A 22,602-nucleotide genomic window follows, 5' to 3' on the forward strand; every position below is an offset into this window, starting at 1 on the left:
CAGCTAGCCCAACAAGGCCTGCATCCCGTCGCACCTCTGGGGCACCTGAGTCACCTCCTGGGCCTCTTCCAATGCCTCTCAGTGGTTCGCTTCTCTCTCTCTCTCTCTCTCTCTCTCTCTCCCCCCCCCCCCCTCTTTCTCCCTCTCTCTCCCTCCCTCCCTCCCTCCAGTTCTGGGGATTGAACTTAGGGACATTCTCTACACCCCCAGTCCTATTTTTTATTCTTTATTTTTGAAACAGGGCCTCATTACGTAGCTAAGGCTGGCTGAGAACCTGTGTTCCTTTTGCCTCAGCCTCCCAAGTATTGGGATTACAAGCATGCACCACCATGCCCCGCATATTTTTAATTTTGAAAGGAGGTCTCACTAAGTTTCAGAGGGCCTCACTAAGTAGCTGAGGCTGGCTGCGAACCTCGATCCTCCTGTCTCAGCCTCCCAAATACTAGGATTACAAGCGTGCGCCGCCAAGCCTGGCTTCTCCTTTTCTCATTTTCCATCCATGGACTCCATTTCTTCTGCTGCCCTGCAGAGTTATGTCACAAATGTCTAAATCCATCTCCTCAAATTGCATGGTCCATTAAGCCAGGTCTAGTGATGCACACCCATACTCCCAGGACTTGGGAGGCTGAAACGGGAGGATCTCAGGTTCAAGGCCAGTTTTGGCAATTTAATGAGACACTGTTCCAAAAGAAAAAATAAAATAGGGCTGGGGTTATAGCTCAGTAGAATGTCCCTGGGTTCAACCCCCAGTACAAAAAAAAAAAAAAAAAAAGGAAGGAAGGAAAGAGCCAGGGATGGAGGCACACTCTTGTAATCCCATGATCTGGGAGGCTGAGACAAAAGGATCACAGGTTCGCAGTCAGCCTCAGCTACTTAGTGAGATCCTATTTCAAAATAAAAAATAAAAAAATAGGGTTGGGGGAGTAGCTCAGGGGTAGAATGTCCCTTGATTTAATCCCCAGTACCACAAAAAAGAAGAAGAAGAAGAAGAAGAAGAAGAAGAAGAAGAAGAAGAAGAAGAAGAAGAAGAGGAGGAGGAGGAGGAGGAGGAGGAGGAGGAGGAGGAGGAGGAGGAGGAGGAGGAAGGGGAAGGGGAAGAAGAAGAGGAAGAAGAAGAAGAAGAAGAAGAAGAAGAAGAAGAAGAAGAAGAAGAAGAAGAAGAAGAAGAAGAAGAAAAGAGAAGAAAAGGAGGAGGAGGAAGAAAGGAAGGAAGGAAGGAAGGAAGGATGGATCCTATTGGCTCTAATTTCAAAATATATCTCCTCCCACCCACTTCTTTTTTTTAATTTTTTATTGGTGCACTGTATTCATACATCATAATGGGATAAAAAAAAAAACTTTTGTAGAAATACATGCACACATCGCCCAGTTAGCCCCTACCCGATTCCCACCCCGTTCCCTCCCCATCCCTCCTTTCCATGCTTGGCTTAGTGGTTGACATCTAGTATTATAGCAATTTATCCTGAATTAACAATGATAATCTCATATAACAGTTTAATTTGTCTGATACCAAGCATTTGATGACTAAAAGATAACATTTCAATATTTCTTTTTGCTTTCTTTCTTACCAGAGAATATTTTTTTCTTTTTTTTTTTAGGTGAAACTATCATACATTTATTTTTTTATTTTTCAAAAGAAAATCTATCCTAATATGGAATATGGGCTCTAGATACCCAAAACGATCTTAAAAAAGAACAAAGCTAGAAGATGTATATTTTCTGATTTCAGACCTTATAAAGCTACAATAATTGAAGTAGTGTAGTACTGTTATAAAGGCAGATATATAAACTATTGGAGTTAAATAAAAGCCTAGAGATAAATTCTTCCATATATTGTCAAGTTATTTTTGACAAGGTTTCCACAAACATTTGGTGGAGGAAATAATAATCTTTTAACTAAATATTGTTGAAAAATAATAATCCTCCCTCCCATTTCTGCATCTCCACTACAACGCACCCCAGCCAAGCCGTCGCCCTCCCACCCTGCCCCCACCCACGCGGCCTGCCTCATGGCAGTCACCTCCCCTCGGCCCCTCCAATCCCAGCCATAGCTCCCTACCATCCATCCTCAACTCAGCACCAGAGAAACGCTTTTATATCCTTAGAAGAAATGTTTTATATCCTATCTTATCACTCATCTCCTGAACACCTTGCAAAGACATCTATTTCACCCAGACTAAAAGCCAAATCCTGCAACAGCTACGTGGATAATCCAGCCCCTCTGACTCTGATATTCTTTTCAGAGAAATAGAAAGAGAAACGGATAAGAAACTTTCAAGTGTGAAATGTATTGGACGCAATTCTGTGAAAGGAGCAGAATAGAAATGTGGGTAGAAGAAGGGAAAAATATGTAAAATTCCCCCACTGCTAAAAAAAAAAAAAAATGAGCACAGGCTTATGTGTCTTTAAAATGTTGTAAGATGTGGGAAATATTGAACTTCCACGGTATTGAATAAAAGAGTGATATCATAGTTTATTAAAATGCCAACATAAGCCAAGCATGGTGGTACATGCTTGTAAATCGCAGTACCTGGGAGGCTGAGACAGGAGGATCACAGGTTAGCAGCCAGCCTCAGTTACTTAGGCCCTCCACAACTTAGATTCTGTTTCAAAGTGAAGAATACAAAAATAGGGCTGGGGATGTAGCTCGGAGGTAGAATGCCCCTTGGCTCAATCCCCAGTACTGCAAAATATTTTTTTTAAATAATAAAATAGGGCTAAAGGTATTGCTCAGAAGTAGAATGCCCTTGAGTTCAATCCTCGGTACTACAAAATTAAAATTAAATGCCATCATATATAATACACTAGTGAATCCCATACTTTACAACTATTTAGACATTAAACAAAAAAAATTTTTTTTAGACATCAGCTTTAAAATGTGCCAGGAAGAATGTATTTTTTTTTTAATTCTCTTCAGGGGTAATGAACAAAAATGTTTGAAGATGCTTGACTTAAACTATCTAAAGGCCAAACATCCTCCTGTGTTCGTGGGATTTCTGTCACTATAATGATATACCTGAAGCAATTAGGTTATAAAGACAAGAGGATTATTTTGGCTCAAGGTTCCAGAGGTTCCAGCTCAAGCTCAAGTGACCCCACCGCTCTCAAGGGCAACATCAGGGCACTTGGGGAGCACATGGCAGAGAAACTGCCTATCTCCCTCTTTCTGCTTCTCACCGCTATGCCTTGAGCTCCACAGACCCAGCCTAACATGAACTGAACACTAAAATCTTCAAAAACTATGAGCAAATACATCTTCCTTCCCCTAATTTGTACGGTCAGTTGTTTTGGATTATAGCAGATAGAATGTTGACCAAAACGACCTACTAAAGTGAGCCTTCTATTATCCCTCCACAGAATAGAAGCCCTCCAATCCCAGTTGGGTTAGAGCCCCTTCTTCAATTCCCAATACACACCCACTCCAGGTTCTCTGTGTCATCACACCCAGTACTATAGCACAACAGTTCCAAGAGTGCACTGGGGAAGTAGGTCACCTAGGGCGTTTGCAGGAAATGCTAATTCCTTGGCCCAGTGGAGGTTGGGGCCAGGAAGCTCGTGTTTCAGATTCACACCAAGGGAGCTGTTGCAGGTGCCACAAGAAACACACCTTGGAAAAATACATGAGGCAACTGCTCGTTTACTGGTCTGAGCCCGCACGGGCCTCTGAGCTCTTTGAAGGCAACACCTTATTCATCACCACCTCTTTCTGTAGTGCAGGAATGCTGCGTAGCACATAGTAGACATTTCTGAAATGCCTGTTGAATGTGTTAACAGGTGAATTAACTAACTACCTAGTATTTCTAGGCTTTTTGTTTGTTTTGTGTTTGGGTTTTTTTTTTTTTTTTTCCAGTACCGGGGATGGAACCCAGGGCATTCTACCTCCAAGCTACACCCTCAGTTTTATTTTTTATTCTTTATTTTGAAACAGGGTCTCACTGAGTTGCAAAGGGCCTCATTAAGTAGCTGAGGCTGGCCGTGAACCGCGATCCTCCTGTCTCAGCCTCCCAATTTCAGGGATTACAAGCCTGCGCCACCACGCCCGACTAGTACTCCCGTTTTAACTGCCTCCCTTACCAAGGCTTGCACTGACTCGGGTCAACTAGCCCAATCCTATCTTGGGTCAGAGCTGATTTACACCACGCTATGGTTTTCTCAGGCTTACCCATGCTGGTCAGAAGCTGTGCTCATCTCTGATCATATAAAACACAAGGCGCCCGATCTTTATCAGTGACTCTTTTTGTTGTTGTTGATGGTGATGATGTTGATGTTGACACAGACTCCCAGGATCTAGACTCTCTGGGGTATAAGAAAGGGTTGAGACTTTTGCCCCAAATGTCCTGCTCCGGCCTATGAACTCTAGTTATGTGCCATATGTATGCAATCCCCTCCCTCAATCCAACATATGAGCAATTACCAGCGCTATGGTAAATGGGGACACTTGTTTGCAATCCAGAAGAACTTATAACATCTAAATTAGCGCAGTGTGCCAAGCCTTGCATCCACAGAGAAGATTCTAGAATTACTTTCTTTCCCTGCTCTGCCCACCCCTCTCCCCATCCACTTCCCATGGTACCTCAGTGATCTCCAGCCACGCCACAGGGGCACCCACCTCTCCACAGGTGTTTTCTCTCCTTTTTCTTCCATATTCCCGAGGCCCCTGTCCCTCTGTTCCCCAAGCTCTCTGCTGGTTGCCCATTTCTGGTTGCCCAAGGCTCTATCTTGGCTTCATCTCAGTCCACAGGACTCGGGGAGTCCCGCAGGGTGAGGTGTCTCGGTCCCTGGGAGTGGAAGACGGCCTCATCAGCCCCGTGCTTCCGCCTCAGAGCAGGTCACCTAAGAGCGCCTTTAGCCCTGCAGCTTGTCAACATAAACTTGCTGACACTCCTAATGGGGTATTACTGCCATTAGGAGGCCATTAGGAAATCAGACAGATGGCAGAGGGGCTGGAAAGAGACAAAGAATCTAAGAGGCTTTGCAAAAAGAGAGTAAACTAATCTGAGAGCAAAGGAAAAGAAGAGGGTGTCAAAATGGTGCACTCAAAGCCGGGGGTGGTGGCGAAGGGCTGCAATTCCAATACTTAGGAGGCTGACACAGGAGGATTGCAGGTTCGAGGACAGCCTCAGAAACTTAGTGAGGCATTCTACAACCAGCAAAACACTGTTTCAGAAAAGAAAATCAAAAGGGCTGGAGGTGTAGCACAGAGGTAGAATGTCCATAGGTTAAATTCCCTGTACCAGAAGGAGAAGGAAGAGGAGGAGGAGGAGGAGGAGGAGGAGTAGGAGGAGGAGGAGGAAGAGGAGGAGGAGGAGGAGGAGGACAAAGAACCGAATATCCATGGGTTCAATCTCCAGTACTGAAAGGAGACAGAGAAGAAAGATGGAGGAGCAGGAGGAGGAGGAGGAAGAGGCGGAGGAGGAGGAGGAGGAGGAGGAGGAGGAGGAGGAGGAGGAGGAGGAGGAGATGAGGAACAGAACGTCAGGTGCTGTTGGAGGGGAAGAACCCATTTCTGAACATTGGGGACCCTTCCAACACTTCTGGGTGTCACGTTCCTATGGAGTTGGGAGTTGTCAGCCCAAGGCCAAGTTGAAAGAAACCGAGGGAGTGAAGGGCTTTCAGGGAAAGGATATAGATATGGCAGGATAAAAGGCTGAAGATGGATTCTGGGTTTTACCCAATTAGGAACTGGAAAAGGAGCCAAAGGTGGGAAGGCGGCAGCGCGTGGGCGGGGCGGTTCCAGGAGGAAGGACAGCAGGAGAGGAGAGCCCCGCGGTGGCCCTGGGGACCACGGGTTCAAACACAGGACCGAGAGGAAGGAGCCATTGCGAACAGGGAGGTGTCGCTGTGAGGTGGGTTTTTACGTGCCTTGCATAACTGAATCCCTAACAAAACATCTGTTCCAGGACTGCAGTTAGCATCCCGTCCTGAGCGTGTAGCCCTCAGCCCTGTCTCTTTCTTCTGCACACGCCTTGGAGTCACTTCCGCCTTGCTTCCCTCACATAGCCGGCTGTGAAGTCAGGGTGTCTCTGCGCCGGGCACCCCCATGAACACGATACTGTGTGCCAGCGCTGTCTAAGGAAGCAACCTAAAAGCCTCTGGGTACGCTGTGGGTTAGGTAAACACCCGCTAAATATTGATGCGTGCATAATTAGAGTGACTAAAATAACCCTGGCATAAAATTATCCTCGCAGTCAGAGAGACAAAATGGAGTAATTTGATCATGAAAATTAATACCAGTCGACTCTCAGTGCTCAATGCGGCTAATTGGGAACCACTTATTATTCAAGCCCTCCCTCTGCCTCCTGAGATACACACACACACACACACACACACACACACACACACACACACACACATTTTTATTTTCTCCTCACCCTGGGAACGGAAAAGGTGAGTGGAGGGCCCCAGGGGCGAAGTCGGCATTGTGAGGTAATGGAACAAGAGAATCACGCTTATTTTTCTAAGGCGGTGGCTCCTAAACCTTGGCCCCTGTCCATTTTGGGCACCCCTCACGCACTTTGGGGGGGACAGCCAAGGTGAAAGGCCACCTTTGTTTTGCGATTCAAATGACATTGAAGAACATCATGCAGGTGTGATCTTTTCTTCATGAAAGATTTATTGCAATATAATCCACATATCATACAATTACACACCCACGGAAGAAGTTCAGATGAGTGGCTTTCTGTATTCACAGAGTTATGCAACTATTTCTACTTTTTTTTGTGGCATTGGGGTTCCTAGAAACCCTTCCACTTCTGGGCTACACTCCCAGACACCTACTTTTTACATTTTTATTCGGAAACAGGGTCTCTTAAGTCAGCGCAGCTGGCTTTGAACACTCGCGATCCTCCTGTCTCCGCCTCCCAAGTGCGAGGATTACAAGCGTGCGCCACCACGCCCGGCTATTTCCACATTTTATCACCCCCAAAAGAAACTCTGGACACATTCCACCCCGCACATCACTCCCCAAGTCACCCTTAGCTGCCAGCGACCACCAACTAGCTTTCTGTCTCTGTGGATTTGCCTCTTCTGGACATTTTCTCTAAATGAAGTCACCCGGTATGTGGCCTTTTGTGTTCAGCTTCCCCTGAAACTGGCTAGTGAAAACACGAACACGATGTCTTCACACTTCGTCTCTGTTGTAACACGCACTGGAATTTCGATGCGTTTTATGACTGAATCATATTCCATTGTGTGGGCATAAGGCATTCAATTGATCCCTCCATCAGTCAATGGGCTGTCGGGGTTGTTTCCACACTGGCGCTGTTATGAATGATGCTGGCACCACTTTCCCTGCACAAGTTTTATGCACGCACGCCATCTTGATCTGGATCGAGAGTGAATGAAACTTGCACTGCCCAGCGGGGGACCGCGGGGGATGCGGAAACCTTCCCCTTCCCTTGGCTCAGGATTCCGACTGCAGGGCCAGGTTTTTTTTTTTGCAAAGGGTGAAGGTTGGTTAGGTCAGGCTTAGGGGTTAATTAGGTCATGGGGTACAGCCCTCATGAGCAGAACTGAGGCTCTTACAGGACCAGAGAGCTAGTCCGTACTTCTTCTGCCACTTAAGACCCACAGAGAAGCCAGTGTCTGTAAACCCGGGGCTCCATGGCAGGTTGGGGTGCCAGGATGGCCTCTGGCCTCAGCCTTCCAGCCCCCAGAACTGGGAGCGGTCAGTGATTTCTGCTTACATTGTGTTTACTCATACCTAGGACTTTGTTATAGGAGCAGGAACAAAGACAGAGGTTGTAGCAGGAAATGGAGGAACGTGGCATGCAGGGAATATTTCCTCTAGACTACGTCTGTCTTTCTCTGCCCTACTGAACAGTCCCCGCAGGAGGACTTCCCTTCTGATTAATTATTCCATACGTGGTACAAAATAGCGTCTCCTCTCCCCGTATCGCAGACACAGCCCGCACCTGTCCATTCCTCCAGCCCTGCCCGGACTCCCTGTCCTGGTCCATTGCTTTCACCAAAATTCTCCTTGCTTCTCTTTGGACAAACTCATCCTGGGGCTTTAGGATTCGCCCCCCATGGCACTTCCTCAGCAGGCGCTGGGCCCCAGGAAACCACCAGGACAGGGCACACCGTGGCAGAGGCTATCACATCAGCGCCTGCCTGCCCAGATTCCAAGTGCCGGCACCCACATTCCAGGGCATCGCTTTGGGACGATCAGAAGTGATGGCAAGAGCCGGACATGGTGGTGCTTGCCTGCAATGTCAGTACTTGGGAAACTGAGACAGGAGGATCGCAGGTTCAAGGCCAGCTTCAGCAACTTAGGCCCTCTAAAATTTAGTGAGACCGTTTCAAATTAAAAATAAAATAGAAACCAGGCATGGTGGCTCATGCTTATAATACAAGTACTTGGGAGGCTGAGATAGGAGGATCGCAGCTCGTAGCCAGCCTCAGTTACTTAGTGAGGCCCTTTACAACTTAGTGAGAACTTGTTTCAAAATAAAGAATAAAAAAAAGGACTGGGGGTGTATCACGGAGGTAGAAAGCCCCTGGGTTCTATCCCCAGTACTGCAGAAAAATAAAATAAAATACGGCTGGGGGTATAGCTCAGAGGTAGACTGCCCCTGGGTCCCATCCCCAGGACCATACCAAAGGAAAAAAAAAAAAAAGAAGAGGTAATAATGAATACAACACACACACACACACACACACACACACACACACACACACACATTCACCTACCCTCAACAATAACAACAAAGCACTGACCACACTGAATTAGTGATCAAGTAGCGATGCTCTTATTCCTCAGGTAGGAAAACTGTTACGAGCCATGTGGACACTGCGTTCTAGAGCCTCCCCGGAACAGAGCCGGTTGAAGCAGGTAACAACTGGTGATAATGAGCTGCCTTCCCTTCCCTGGCCTACGGCCCCACCGTCCTGTGGTATTTCTTGGGATCTCCTCCAAAAGAAAGGACTTGCACTTGAATCCTTGTTTCTAGGTCTGTTTCAGGGGGGACTTGAACTAAGATATAGTAGTTCTCGCTCACAAATCCAATCACATGGGGGCTTCTTCAGACATTCCTCTCCCTCCCTCCCAGGGGAAGGTTCTGCACATGGGCAGGCAGGATCAGGGGCTTGTGCTTTATTTTCTCAGGAGGTTCAAGAGAAGCGGGCTCCTGGAGCCCATGTCTCCTGGAGAGTGCGGTTAGCAGCTTTTCTATGTGGATTGCTGCAGAGCACCAGGAGATGAGAGAACCTGGATGGTAAATAGAACCTGGATGGTAAATAGAACCTGGATGATCAATAGAACCTGAATGGTAAATAGAACCTGGATGGTAAATAGAACCTGGATGGTAAATAGAACCCCTGCAGCGGTCATTCCTGGGACTATCCTACCTCTTGCTGTATTGTCCTAGTACTTAAGATGCTTAGCTGGGTGTGGTGGCACACACTTGTAATCCCAGTACTTGGGAAGCTGAGACAGTAGGATCACAGGTTCAAGGCCAGCCTCAGCAAATTAGCAAGTCCCTTCCCAACTCAGTGAGACTCTGTTTCCAAATAAAACAAAAATAGGGCTGAGTTTTATCTCAGAGGTAGAATGCCCCTGGGTTCAATCCCTAGTATATATACATATATACATATATACATATATACATATATACATATATACACATACATACATATATACATACACACACACACACACACACACACACACCCCTCTGAAATTTAGTGGGACTATTTCAAAACAAAATAGAGGCCAGGCATGGTGGCACATGCTTGTAATCCCAGTACTTGGGAGGCTAAGACAGGAGGATCACAGGTTCAAGGCCAGCCTCAGCAATTTATCGAGGCCCTCTGAAATTTAGTGAGACTGTCTCGAAATAAAAAACAAATAGGAACCAGATGTATGTACCACCATGCCTCTCAACATCTAACATTTTTTATAATAATCCTTTCCTGTCTAATGGTTGGGTGGGACTGAATCCTACCTGTCGTAGGCTGAATAGTAGCCCTCAAAGATAGGTATATCCTAGTCCCTGGAACCTATGAATATTATCTCACATGGCAAAAGGGACTTGGGAGATGCGATTAAGAATCTTGAGATGGAAAATTACCTTAGATTATTTGCATGTCCCGAAATGTACTCACAAGCATCTTTGTAAGAGACAGATAAAGGGAGATTAAACTCAGAAGAGAGAAAAGGCTTTGTGGTAATGACGGCAGTGATCTCCAGCTCCTCTGCTACTGAGTTGGCGGAGGAAGGGGCTGTGAGCCAAGGGACGCGACGAACGCAGCTCTAGAATCTGTAAGAGGCAAGAAAACCTGTTCTCCTCTGATTCCTTCATAGAGAGCCAGGCCACCATCTTGACTTCTGCTCAGTGAAAGTGATCCCCAATTTTTGCCCTCCCCAACTGTAAGAGAATAAATGTGTGTGTGGTTCTAAGCCCCCAGGCTTATAGTAATTTATTATAGTTGCAGTAGGGAGCCGATGCATTCTCCTGGGGTGCATAATAATTCAGTCTCCATCAAGCAGACTACGTCACCTCCCGGCTACAGTGATTGGTGAAGAGGTGGTCACATGACCCACAACTATTCAAATCTTCCCTGGGTGGGACTTTTACTGGATCCAGCAGTTAGACGATGTCTTTCTAAAAGAACTGAGGACAGAAAAAATATTATTATTATTTTATTATTATTATGGTGGCACACACCTATAATCCCAGTACTTGGGAGGCTGAGACAGGAAGATCACAGTTTCAAGGCCAGCCTCAGCAACTTAGCAAGACCCTGTTTCAAAATTAAAATTAAATAATAATTAACAATTAATCTTAATACATATCATAAAATTAAATGTATTAAAATCTCTTCCAGCTGGCACAGGGAGAGGAACAGCCAGACCGCAGCATGTTGAGCTAAGAGGTGGGGAAATAGAGGGCGGAAGGTGTTTGAGACCTTGGGGCTAAAGTCATCTTTTGGGTTTCCAATGACAGGAGCCAATCATTCCTAAACTGGGGTAAATCTCTAAGATTTGCAACTCAAAGATACCAAATTAACATCGTTGGCGTCTCCATGTTCCTGAATTCCCGAAAACACTAAAGTGGAGGGCATCACCTGAGCGACTGGGGGCTCTTCCTGTCCTAGGACAGCATCAAAGGCTTGTGGCCTGAACAGACGGCCCTTGACCACGACGCCTGGAAGAGCGTGTGGTTTCAGTCGGCGCTGTTTAAACACTTGGCCTAAGCAGTACTAAGAAAGGCACGAGTACTAACAAAAAGAGATTTCAAGAGCTTTTAAGAGGTAAAAAAGAAGAAAAACACCATTGACCCCAATAGGATGTTTGATAACTCTTAATAAGCGCTGCAGATGCTTAGAAAAGAATGTTAAGATGCTTAATCGCCGAATAAATGAAATATAAACATTCATTATGTTCCTTGGATAGTTCTTTAATATGTAATGGGGGAAACATTTTCCCCAGCACACTGTATGTAATAAATGGCCGTTTCCCTTTCTAAAACAAATCAATTCTTGAAATTATTAACCGCCATTTAAACGTCACTTGATATTTTTCCCTCTATTTATTCTCCCTTTAATTTTTTTCTTATTAGCGGGAGAAAATGAGCATATCCAGGAGCTAGATGCACAGAGTACAAAGAGGACAGAGTGTAGACAGGCCAGAAGCCTTGGCTTTTAATCCCAACCCTGTCATTTATTTGTTCTGCGACCTTGGCCAAGTCACTTTAGTTGGCTTTTAGGGGTAATGTGGAAATATTATAAGGACCCTCTTCCCATCTCAGAGTCGTGGTGCTGCCAAAGTCATGGCAATCCCAAGGCAGGGTGTCTCAACCTTTATTGTACATGGGAATTACCTGGGGGTGTTGCTTAAATGCAGATTTTTATTTATTAGGTCTAGAGTCGGCCAAACCCAAGATTTAGTATTTCTAATGAACTCCAGGGTGATGCTGTCAGTTACTGGCCCACACTTTGGTTTAGCCAGATTTGGGGGTGTCTGCCACACTCGTGATATAATTACCTCTCTTTAGAAACTGTGCAGATGTATAGCGGTGGGTCACTACTTGTTGTTTTTGTACCTTTCTGTCATAGCCGACTAACGTAGAGGTAATTTCTGACCCAAAAGAAGGCGTCATGAACAAACTTGGGCATTTGTTTGTTTATTTAGTGTGTGCGAGTAGTACTGGGAATTGAATGCAGAAACATTCTACCATTGAGATGCGTTATTTAGGGGGGGATATTGGGGATTGAACCCAGGGGCATCCTACCTCCAAGCTGTACCCCCAGCCCTTTTTATGTTTTCTTTTTTTGGATTTTGGTTTGTTTTTGTTTTTGTTTTGTTTTTGTTTTTGTTTTGCGGTACTGGGGATGGAACCCAGGGGCATTCTACCTCTGAGCTACACCCTAGCCCTACTTTTTTGTTGTTGTTTTGGGTTTGTGTATGTGTGTGTTTGTGGTTTTATTTTTGTGTGTGTGTGTGTGTGTGGTACTGGGTTTCCTTCTACCTCCGGGATACACTCCCAGACCTATTTTATATATTTTTTTAATTTGGAAACAGGGTCTCTTCAGCCAGCACAGCTGGCTTTGAACCTGCGCGATCCTCCTGAGTCTGCCTCCCAAGTGTGGGGATTACAAGCGTGCGCCACCACGCCCAGCTAGCCCTACTTTTTATTCCTTATTTTGAAACAGGGTCTCACTGAGTTGCAAAGGGCCGCGCTAAGTAGCTGAGGCTGGCCGCAAACCGCAATCCTCCTGTCTCAGCCTCTCAAATGCTGGGATTACAAGCATGTGCCGCCACGCCCGGCTTATGTTTTCATTTTAAAGCAGGGTCTCACTGATTTGCTGTGTCTGGCCTGGAATCTACGATCCTCCTGCCTCAGCCTCCCAAGTACTGGGATGACGGGCGTGTACCAACACACCCAGCACAAACTTAGGGTTTTGAACAGGCACAACCAGAGACACGACATTTATCCACCTGTTCATTCATTCAGCAATTACAGAAAAGAAAAAAGAAAACTTCTCTGTCTATGCCAGACACTGTAACAGGGGATGCCCTATCAATAAAGCAGGTCTCCTAAAATAATAAAGTCTCCCTTCCCCAGGGCTTTCAGTGTAGTAATGTGCAAACATAATCTCAGGAGAGGAAAAGGCTGCAGGGGGATTGAAGGACCTCAAGACTTTAAATAGGAGTCTGGGGGAAAGTCAAGGTTGTTCTTCCTCTTCTGCAGAGAGGATGGAGGCCTCACGGTGCAAATGGGGGCAGAGCAAGAGAAGGCAGCCTGGGCCCTTGAGTGACTGCGGGGAGCAGGGAACTCTGCTTCCCTGCAGGCTGCATTCGACTGCGATGTGATGCTAATGAGAAACGCATTTCTTGCACAAAACCACTGAGATTCCAGGGCTTTCTATTGTGGAAGCCATCATTGCTTCCCCTAAGTACATACAGTTGTTCAAGTCTTTCTGAGGTTCTAAAAGTTGCACTTTCAGATTTTATGTCAGCTAAAGCAACTCTACTACTGGAAACCCGAGAACCTTAACATCAGTACCCGTGAGGATTTGACGAGCTAATAGGTGTGAGAGTGCTTTGTGGAGACACGAAGTGCTGTACAGCTTAAAGATGGCTGCCAGCAAATGCGCCTACTGTCTGGGTGTATTACAGGGCGTGGCGGGGACAAGATAAACATTGGCATATAGAGTCATACTGAGGCCAATTTCTTGAGTCATTTCTATCTTAGTTTCTTGTTCAGACTTTTACGAAGCCAACTCACCAAATTGCAGTGGAAATTAAGGACGCAATTACAAAGTGTGTGATTTTCCTTTAACACGTGAGTGTTTATATTTGGAAAGAGTCCTAGGTGACACAAAACTATTAACACTTAAATTCACCACTTCTCGTGTTTATCAACAGTAAATCTGGGTATCCCTTAGAGGGTCCTGGAATCGCCCACAGGAAATCTGTCTTCTTGTTTTGCACCCTTGGGGATGGGGGAGTCATCTCGGCTGCTGGTCTCAAGAGCTTATAGCTGGTCTCCCATCTCCTGAGTATTCTTCCTCTCCTCATCTTTGCGTATTGTGAGGAACCACGGCAAGACCATCCCTTAAGAACACGTGACGCAACCTTAACTCAGTCTCCTAAAACGTATGGCTGGACTAAAACTGAGAATGGGACAGGCAAGAGAGCCAAGTCCTCTCCGAGAGGCCAGTGCCGGGGACTTGGCCCTCTTCACCTGAACGTTGTTCATTTTTGTTTCCCAGGGCTTAAATTTGTCCCTGTGACTTTGTGTCCTTGGTGAAAACGGAGCAGTAAATTACATAATTCACCAGAGCCTTGCTGAGTCTGAATGTGGTACCAGTTTTATCAGCAAGAGAAGCACAGGATGTCAAAGCCTGTATCCTTTGAGCCACCAAATTGAAATCCTCCCCAGCCAGGCATCCATTCCAGGGGAGGTACATAAAGTATCACCTCTACCTACAACCACCCTCCTAGTGAGGAGACAGAAGAAGAGCCTCTTAGGCGACCTTGGAATGAAAATGCCAACCTCCCTGTCCATGTGGCTTTTAAGTCCTAGGTCCCTGATCAGTGACCAGAACAAGGGGGGCTGAAAAAGCAGAGAAAATCAGGAGAGCAGGAAAACATGTGAGCACACTCACGTGTGGAACCTCGGAGACAACAGATTTGAAAAGACACATGGAGAATGACTATTCCATCATCTATAGAGCCTTGTCCCTTAGCCAGTCATCCTCTACCCATCTATCCATCCATCACTCCATTCATTCATCCATCATCCATCCACCCATCACTCCATCCATCCATCCATCATCCCATTCACCATCCATCCATAAACCCATCTACCCAACCAATACTCCACCCATCATACATTCCATCCATCCATCCATCCATCCATCCATCCATCCATCCATCTATCCCACCATCCATGACTTCATCACTCCATCTATCCATCAGCTCATTCACCATCCATCCATTCATTTACTCATCTAATACCCCACCCATTATTCATATCATCCACCCATCCACCCATCCATCCATCCATCCATCCATTTATCCATCCATTCAAGCAATACTGGTGGTGCTGAGCTCCTTCTACCAGTCCTATACCCGGCATAAGAGTAAAAGGCAGAACTTGAAAGGAGGCAGAGCAGTAGAGGTGATCCTGAAAGGGACACTGGGCTGGGCAGGTTGAGGAGATTCATGGAGAGAACCTACTGTCCTATCACAGGTGAGGACGGACCAGCAGCCTGTGCCTCATAGAGATGCTGATACCTCCAGGCTTCCTAGAGAGGCCCGGAAGTGCCTCTAGGTGGCTAATCCAATGGCCCGAGCTTCCTGGGCTCACCCAGCTTGTGCAGTTGAGGTGGGCTGTCTGCAGCCAGGGTTGGTGATCCAGGGTCACAAGTCGGTTGCCCTCCTGTGGGGACCCTCACTGTGCAGGTTGAGGACAGCTGAGGGTGACAGGTGGCAACCATAGGGGGCTGTAAGGGAGTAACAGTAACCTGGGTATTGAGGAAAATCATCTTTTCTGCTCTCAGATTCCAAGGAGCCTGGCTCTGCTTGGCCTTCTAAAATGTTGCCAAGGTTTTAAACACTGGCTCACCTCTTTTTTATTTTTTTCTTTTCTTTTTTATGTATTCACTTATTTATTTGTAGTACTGGGGGTTGAACCCAGGAGCATTTACCTCCAAGCTACACTACCAGCCTTTTTTATTTTTTATTTTGAAATAGCGTCTCACCAAGTTGCAGAGGGCGTCTCTAAGTTGCCGAGGAAGTCCTTGAACCAGAGTTTCTCCTGTTTTAACCTCCCAAGTACTAGGATTACAGGCATGCTCCACCGTGTTCAACTGGCCTGCCTCTCTTTTTAAATAGCAAGTCCCAAGCTCAGAGCGTTGTGTGAAATATCTGCCAGACTCTGGTTATATCTTTCATTTTGTCACACTTTAAGGGGAAAGGGTGATCTTCTCTTTATTACAATGATTCCCCATCTAAAATAGCAATGTGAGGTTTCCTTTAATGTGAACTATTTATTGTAAAAGGGTAAGTATTTGATTTAAGTAAAACCTAGTAGGTGCCGGGCATGGTGGCACACACCTCTTATCAGGAGGGTCACAGGTTCAAGAGCAGCCTCAGTAATTTAGAGAGATTCTCAGCAACCTAATGAGACCCTGTTTAAAAACAAAAAAGTCAAGGGGGCAGAAAGCGTTGGAGGTTTAACTCAGAGGTAGAATGCTCTGGATTCAATCCCCCCGTATTGAAAAAAAAAAAAAAAAGCAGTAGGTAAGTAGGTAGGTGATAAAACCAAGGGGCCAGGTGCGGAGGTGTAAGATAATGATCCAAGCGCGCAGGGCTTTGTCCCAACCCCAATGTGAGGCTTTCTACATTGTGATTAAGAGCCAGACAGCCCTGACTTCATGCCCTGGAACCAGCTCAGCCACTTAAGACCTGCCTAATTTGTGAGCAAATTAAACCCTGGCCTTTGACCTGTTTTCCTCATCTCTGAAAAGCTTACGATCATATTAACTGCCAGGAGATTATCCTGAAGCATAAATGGAAAAACTTTAAAGCGCCCAGCCCAGAATTCATAATGAACGAAGCCGTGGTTGCTATTCCTTTCTCTTTAGGGAGGAGGAGGCAAGACCAGAAAGGTTTTATGTGTCGCCCAGGGTCACACAGGGAAAAGATGAACCCAGATTTTCTGATATCTAACCTCGGAAGCTTGACTCTCCATCACGCCCCCCTTTTCCCTCAAGGAACCAGAGAGGCCCCTCTGAGGTTGCAGAATGTATTTGCCATGAAGTCCCACGCGGGAATCAGGTCACCGTGAACTGGTGCCCACTGTGCGAGGTCAGGGCTGTGCACAGCCCCCGGGCGTTGCTTCGATTGTGCCGTGAGCCGAGAGTCAGCTGCAACTGGGTGTGTGAATCTCTTCTACCACTGACTAGTGTAGACCTGGGATGAGTCACTCCTGTGCCCGAGTCTCGGTTTTCTTTCCTGTAAAATGGCATCTGTAAATTAATGCCCGCCTCTGAGAGCTATTATGAGCGTCGAGCGAAATCATTTGTGGCCGGGGCACAGCACAGTGCCTGGCAAGTGTAGGCACTTACCCAACAGCACGGGATTCTACCTGGATGTGTTCAGGTGGCCGACCGGCTGATCTGGAGAGGAGAAGACGTATCCTCCCAAGAGTTGTTCCCCCTCCTGGAAGGTATGGCAGACAGAGACACTGGGGAAACCGCAGTGTGGGAAAGGATGGAGCTAGAGAAAATCCGACTTGGTCAGGTCACCAGTCTCACAGTCAAGGGGCATATAGTTTTCTAATGTGTGGAAGCTAAAGAGAAAACAGAAGACATCAGGGACTTTCCCTAAATGAGGAGACCCATAGAACGATGGAAGGGTATTGGGGGATGGAGGCGGGAAAGGACCAAGGGGCACTGGGGAGGAAAAACGTTTAAATATGCCGTGTCCACATATGAAGGGGTCGCTACTGATCTCACTAACACATACGGGGTCGGGGAGGAGGGTGTGATAGGAAACATACCAAGGGCTGTGCAGGTATGTGTGTAGCCCTTTAAACCTCCCTATGATGAATAATTACCATGCACTAGTAAACATAGTTTTCTTTGTGTGTGTGGTACTGGGGATGGAACCCAGGGGCATTCCAACTCCGAGCTACCCCCCCACCCCAGCCTGCTTTTTATTCTTTATTTTGAAAAAGTATCTCACTGAGTTGCAGAGGGCCTCACTAAATAGCTGAGGCTGGCCGCAAACTGCCATCCTCCTGTCTCAGCCTCCCGAATGCTGGGATTACAAGTGCATGCCACCATGCCCGGCTCTTATTTTGTTTGTTTGTTTGTTTGTTTTGGTGGTACTGGGGTGGAACCCAGAGGCTTTCTACCTCCGGGCTATACTCCCAGACCTTTTTTATACTTTATTTGGAAACAGGGTCTCACTAAGTTGCTGAGAGCCTCACTCAGTAGCTGAGGCTGGCTTCGAACCTGTGCGATCCTCCTGTCTCGGCCTCCCAAGCGCGGGGATTACAAGCGTGCGCCACCACGCCCGGCCTTATTTTGTTTTTTTTTAAGCCTACAATATTCATCCTATGCAGACTATGTCTCCATCTGCCGGACGCGGCCTGTCCCCACAGGCCGTCCTGGAGAAGGGGTCTGTGCACATGTGCAGTCTATACAGCAGCTGGGGAGACGCATGGCAAACGTCAGTCATAGAATTACAGTTTCTTCTGTCGACAACATAAGAACCTTTTGTGCAACACATATCTAGGTAAAGAGGATCTGAGTGGCAAGCGTGACCAGAAATTCAGGTGAGGCCTTGAATTCAGGACGGCTGCCCCTCTGGTGCCATTGAAAAGTTGAACAAGAACCCGGGTCTGTTGTGGGTGCGTTGACTTCTCAGGTAATGCGGTAGCATCCTTGGTCAACTCTCCTCGGGGCTGTGTTTGGCCTTTTTGTTTATATTCTTCACGTCCCTTTCATCCGTCTCCTTATGTCCAGATTTCTAATTTTTATTGCTTTGACACATTAGATTAAATGCTAATCAATAATGTTCACTTTATGTATAAAATCAGAACCACCCCATCTCAGAAGCCCTGAGATAGCGTCAACATGCGTCCAGGTCGTAGCACAGTAAGAACATGGTTACCTTTGACTTTTGCTTGGTACATGTGCCCAAACTTAAGACATCTAACCACAGGGTCCCATTCCCTAGAAGGTATTCTTAATCTTTCTTACCAGGAATTTAATAACATTTTACTTTTACAAAAGCAGTTTTAAATTCTGTCCCAAACTCTATTGGTGATTTTTTTTTTTTTCAGTATTGGGGATGGAGCCCAGGGGCATTCTACCTCCGAGCTACACCCCAGCCCTATTTTTTATTCTTTATTTTGAAACAGGGTCTCACTGAGTTGCAGAGGGCCTCACTAAGTAGCTGAGGCTGTCCGCTAACCTCGATCCTCCTGTCTCAGCCTCCCGAATGCCGGGATGACAAGCGTGCGCCACCATGCCTGGTGAATGTTAATGGCACCTTGATTGCTACGTTGCACTGTAATGCGAGAGCGTTAGTGGATTTCTGGTCTCGAATGTACAGTTCAAGAATAATGAAAGAACTGTGTGCATAAACTAAGGCTCCTTTTACTGATCCTTAGCGCTTAATTAGGTCTTTGTAAATCCAAAGCGCTCCAGGTCATCTTCTATTTGTTTCTTTTCCTAACTTCCCTGTGAGGTGTCAACTTTTATTACCCTCACTTTACACCAGCATTACCAAGAGGTCAGGCAGATTTTAAATTTCACTTTCTTCCCCCTTGTTTGTAATTAAGACTCCTGCGTCTTGATCATGTGCTTATCTTTAACCTGTTTCCGCTAAAAAGAGAGCCCAGGTCAGATGCGCCCCTCCCCTGCCCCAAGGGGAAGCAATTACTAAACACGGTCCTATTTCCCGAGAGCCTTCAAACGGCTGCCATTATAAAGGCAGATGTGAGTGCATGACCCTAAGAAGAAATCAGATGGGAACTAATTAATAAAACAGAAGCGACGGCTGGCTGAGGGAAACCTGCCGATGGTCTTTCTTCTCCCTTCAGGCTAATCGTTCCTGAGGCTTTGGTGAGGTTTTTCTGAGAAATGTGTTTACTGAGATTTGTACCCGTTCTTTGATGTAGAGGACCAGCCGGGATGGAGGAGGTGGCTCCCTGCGGTACCCTTCCTTAGTCACTGGTAACGTGAGAAGGTTCCACCCCTCAGGGGATAAGCTTCCTCTCCTTGCTGCTGGTCTTGCTGGATTACTGGTCTTGCCTCCTCTTTCTCTTCTGACCCTCCTGATCCTGTTATGCAAGGTACCTCGCCTCAGATCGCTCTATACCTGTTTGGAAGATAATGATGAGTCCCGTCAGTTACGTTTCTGAAGCAGTAACAATCTCTGCTTACACATTCCTGACTCACAAGGACACAGGCATACAGGAGCCACGAAGACTGACCCCAGCCTTGTGATGGGGCTGGAATGTATAATTTTAAAAACAAAGAAAGATTAGAAGCATTTTTGTTGGGGATTTTTTGAAACTGGGCTCTTAAAGGCCTCTCCCACTTTTTAATTCCCTTACAGTAGAATTCCTGCAGAGCTATTCAAAATATCTTAAACTCTCTTCTGGCATCCTGTCAATTGCAACTCTATTAACCAAATGAACCATTCCCCAAACCCTCCGCTTCGACAAATGCCACCTTTCTCCAACTTCGCCGGGACACCCATTCGGTTTCTTGCCCCCCACCCACCCTCGTTTAGTTCACAGGGATAAGCCTTCAAGTTAGATTCTCGGCATCTTTCCTGCGCTCTGACTGGCCCAGCCTCTCCCTCTCCTGCAGGGGACTCTTGCTCCTTAGCAAGGACCAAGGCGATCCTGCCAGTTCCCTCGTAGAAACCTACAAAGGTTTCCTATTGTCTACAGCACGGAGTTTAGGCTCCTCGGAAGGGAACACAGGCTGTCCCCCCACCCTAAAGCGCAGCAGCACTCTGTAGCTCCAGTTTGCACCCCAGTCCCTGCACATTCAACACATCAGTGTTGAGCGTCCCCTTCACTTGTGGTATGCGACATCTATCAACACCCTCTGCCTCGCTCAGCCTGCCCGAACCCTCCCATGGCCCAGACTCTGCACCCACTGTCCCATGATGTCTAGCCCGACCTGCCCATCAGAGTCCTCTCCCCAGACCCACCTCTGTGTTCCTGCAATCCTTTGTTTGTATCAACTTAGAACAGTACTCTCTTTTGGGGCTGGGGAGAGGGTGCTGGGAATGGAACCCAGGGCCTCCCCCATGCTAAGCGAACGCTTCATCAGTGAGCTGCAGCCCTCTCATGGAGCATAAACTTGTTTCATTTTTTTTTGCCTTGTGTTATGACTTGAATCTTAAATGTCCCCAAAGGCTCACGTGCTATAGGCTTGGTCACCATCCTATGGCGCTACTGGGAGGTGGTGGAGACTCTAGGGGGCGGGGCCTAGTGAAAGGAAGTTGAGTCATTGGGGGCGTGCCCTTGGAGGGGATTGAGACCGGCCCTGTCCTCTCTTGGCTTTCTGGCTGCCATAGGGTGAGCAGCTTGGCTTGACCGCCTGCCCCCAGCCATGAGGCCTGTCTCACCACAGGCCCCAAAACAGTGGAGCCAACTGCCATAGACAGCGTTATGGTCAGATACAGAAGGTCCCCTGGAGAGCTCAGGGTTGACATAGTTAAGTCCTAAGGGCCGTCATCTCTTCAGGAGGCAAACCCATTGTAATGGTTTTGCTGGGTGGTCACCTAGGCAGATGGGGTGTGGCTGAAAGAATGCGGTCCCTGGGGCGGTAGCCTTCGGAACTGTGCTGTGTTTTGAACCCCCTTGCCTGCTTGCTCTCTGCGTTTCTGCCTCCATGATGTGAGAGCAGAGCCTGGCTGGCTCTCTCTCCCTCTCTGTTCCCACCGCCATGTCCTGAGATTGGATGACCCGACCTCACATGGACTGAACCCAGAATCTCCAAGAAACCGTGAACAAACAAATCTTGCTTCCTTTAAACGGTGTGGTGGTCAGTTGGTTTTGTGCGCTAGCAGTGAGGACATTGACTGAGACAGACAGAAATCTCTGAAACCATGAGCTGAAATGAACTTTTCCTCCCTACACGTTGTTTGTCTCCAGCATCCTCTCACAGTGGCAGAGAGCTAAGCCAGCTCATCTTTTGCGTGTTTGCAAAGCCTCTCCCCTCCATCACAGCTCTAGAATGTGGCAGCTCTGTCTCACGGAGCTCAGGGTCTTTTTTTCATTCCATAACTCTGTACTTTTTAGGAGGTTAAGTTAAAATAGCAGCATTAAATGTCACACATAACAGTGACGGTTGGATACTGCAGGGCCCCGCATAATTTGTGCCCGTTGCAATTTTACTAAATTGGATTTATTTTAATGGTCTTCATAATCATCTATAAATTCAGCAGATATTTATGCGCATTGACTATAATCGGGGTTCTCTTGGGGGACACCCCCAGTGAAAAAGACATGCCTTGGTTCTCGTGGACCTTACAGTCTAGGAAAAAGAGCTTAAAAAAAAAAAATAAAAGCAAAGCATCTTAGATAATGAGTTGGGCTTCAAAGAAAACAGCGGCATGCCGGGGAAGGGGGAGCTCTGTCAGGTCACCAGAAGCTTCTTTGAGGAAATAATGTCTGAACAGAGCTTAGTTTTGAGAAGACACAGCCTGGCGAGACCTGGTGGCGTCATGAGTCAGGCTGAGATGAGAAGAGGAAGCGCGGATGGCCTTGGCATCCTCGGGGAAGGGAGAGAAAGTCCGTGTGGAGCCGAGGGTACCTGTGGCCAACGTGTGGACAGTTGAGACCAGGTCCTGGAGGCGAAGGTCAGGAGTCTGCAACGACATGCCAGTAGCCGATCTCTACCACGCTTATTAACCGCACTTGTGAGGGGGCGACATGACCACGGCAGACACCGACCTGGCAGAACCTTTGGCTTTGAACCTACTCCAAACCCAAGGGGCATTCTCTTTTCTAAAAAAATACTTTTATTGGTGCATTATAGTCTCATCTCATATTGTAGTTTATGGTGACAGCAATATCCACACACGCAGAACTTGGCGAGCCTTCCCCTGCCGATGGG

The 22,602-nt window shown here is 46.9% G+C and overlaps 1 protein-coding gene across 1 annotated transcript in view; it reads right to left on the minus strand.

The window, feature by feature from the left end:
* Positions 1 to 22,366, minus strand: part of HSD17B2 (hydroxysteroid 17-beta dehydrogenase 2) — a gene marked incomplete at both ends in the record, with an annotated part of 86,005 nt that extends 63,639 nt beyond the window's left edge. The window contains 2 exons of the mRNA XM_080703461.1: positions 19,628 to 19,695; positions 22,300 to 22,366. Coding sequence (XP_080559587.1) covers positions 19,628 to 19,695; positions 22,300 to 22,366 — 135 coding nt within the window. The remainder of the gene's footprint in view (positions 1 to 19,627; positions 19,696 to 22,299) is intronic.
* Positions 22,367 to 22,602: the final 236 nt, after the last annotated feature.

Source organism: Muscardinus avellanarius, assembly GCF_963383645.1.
Source record: "Muscardinus avellanarius genome assembly, chromosome: 10".
In the NCBI taxonomy this organism is placed as follows: Eukaryota; Metazoa; Chordata; class Mammalia; order Rodentia; family Gliridae; genus Muscardinus; species Muscardinus avellanarius.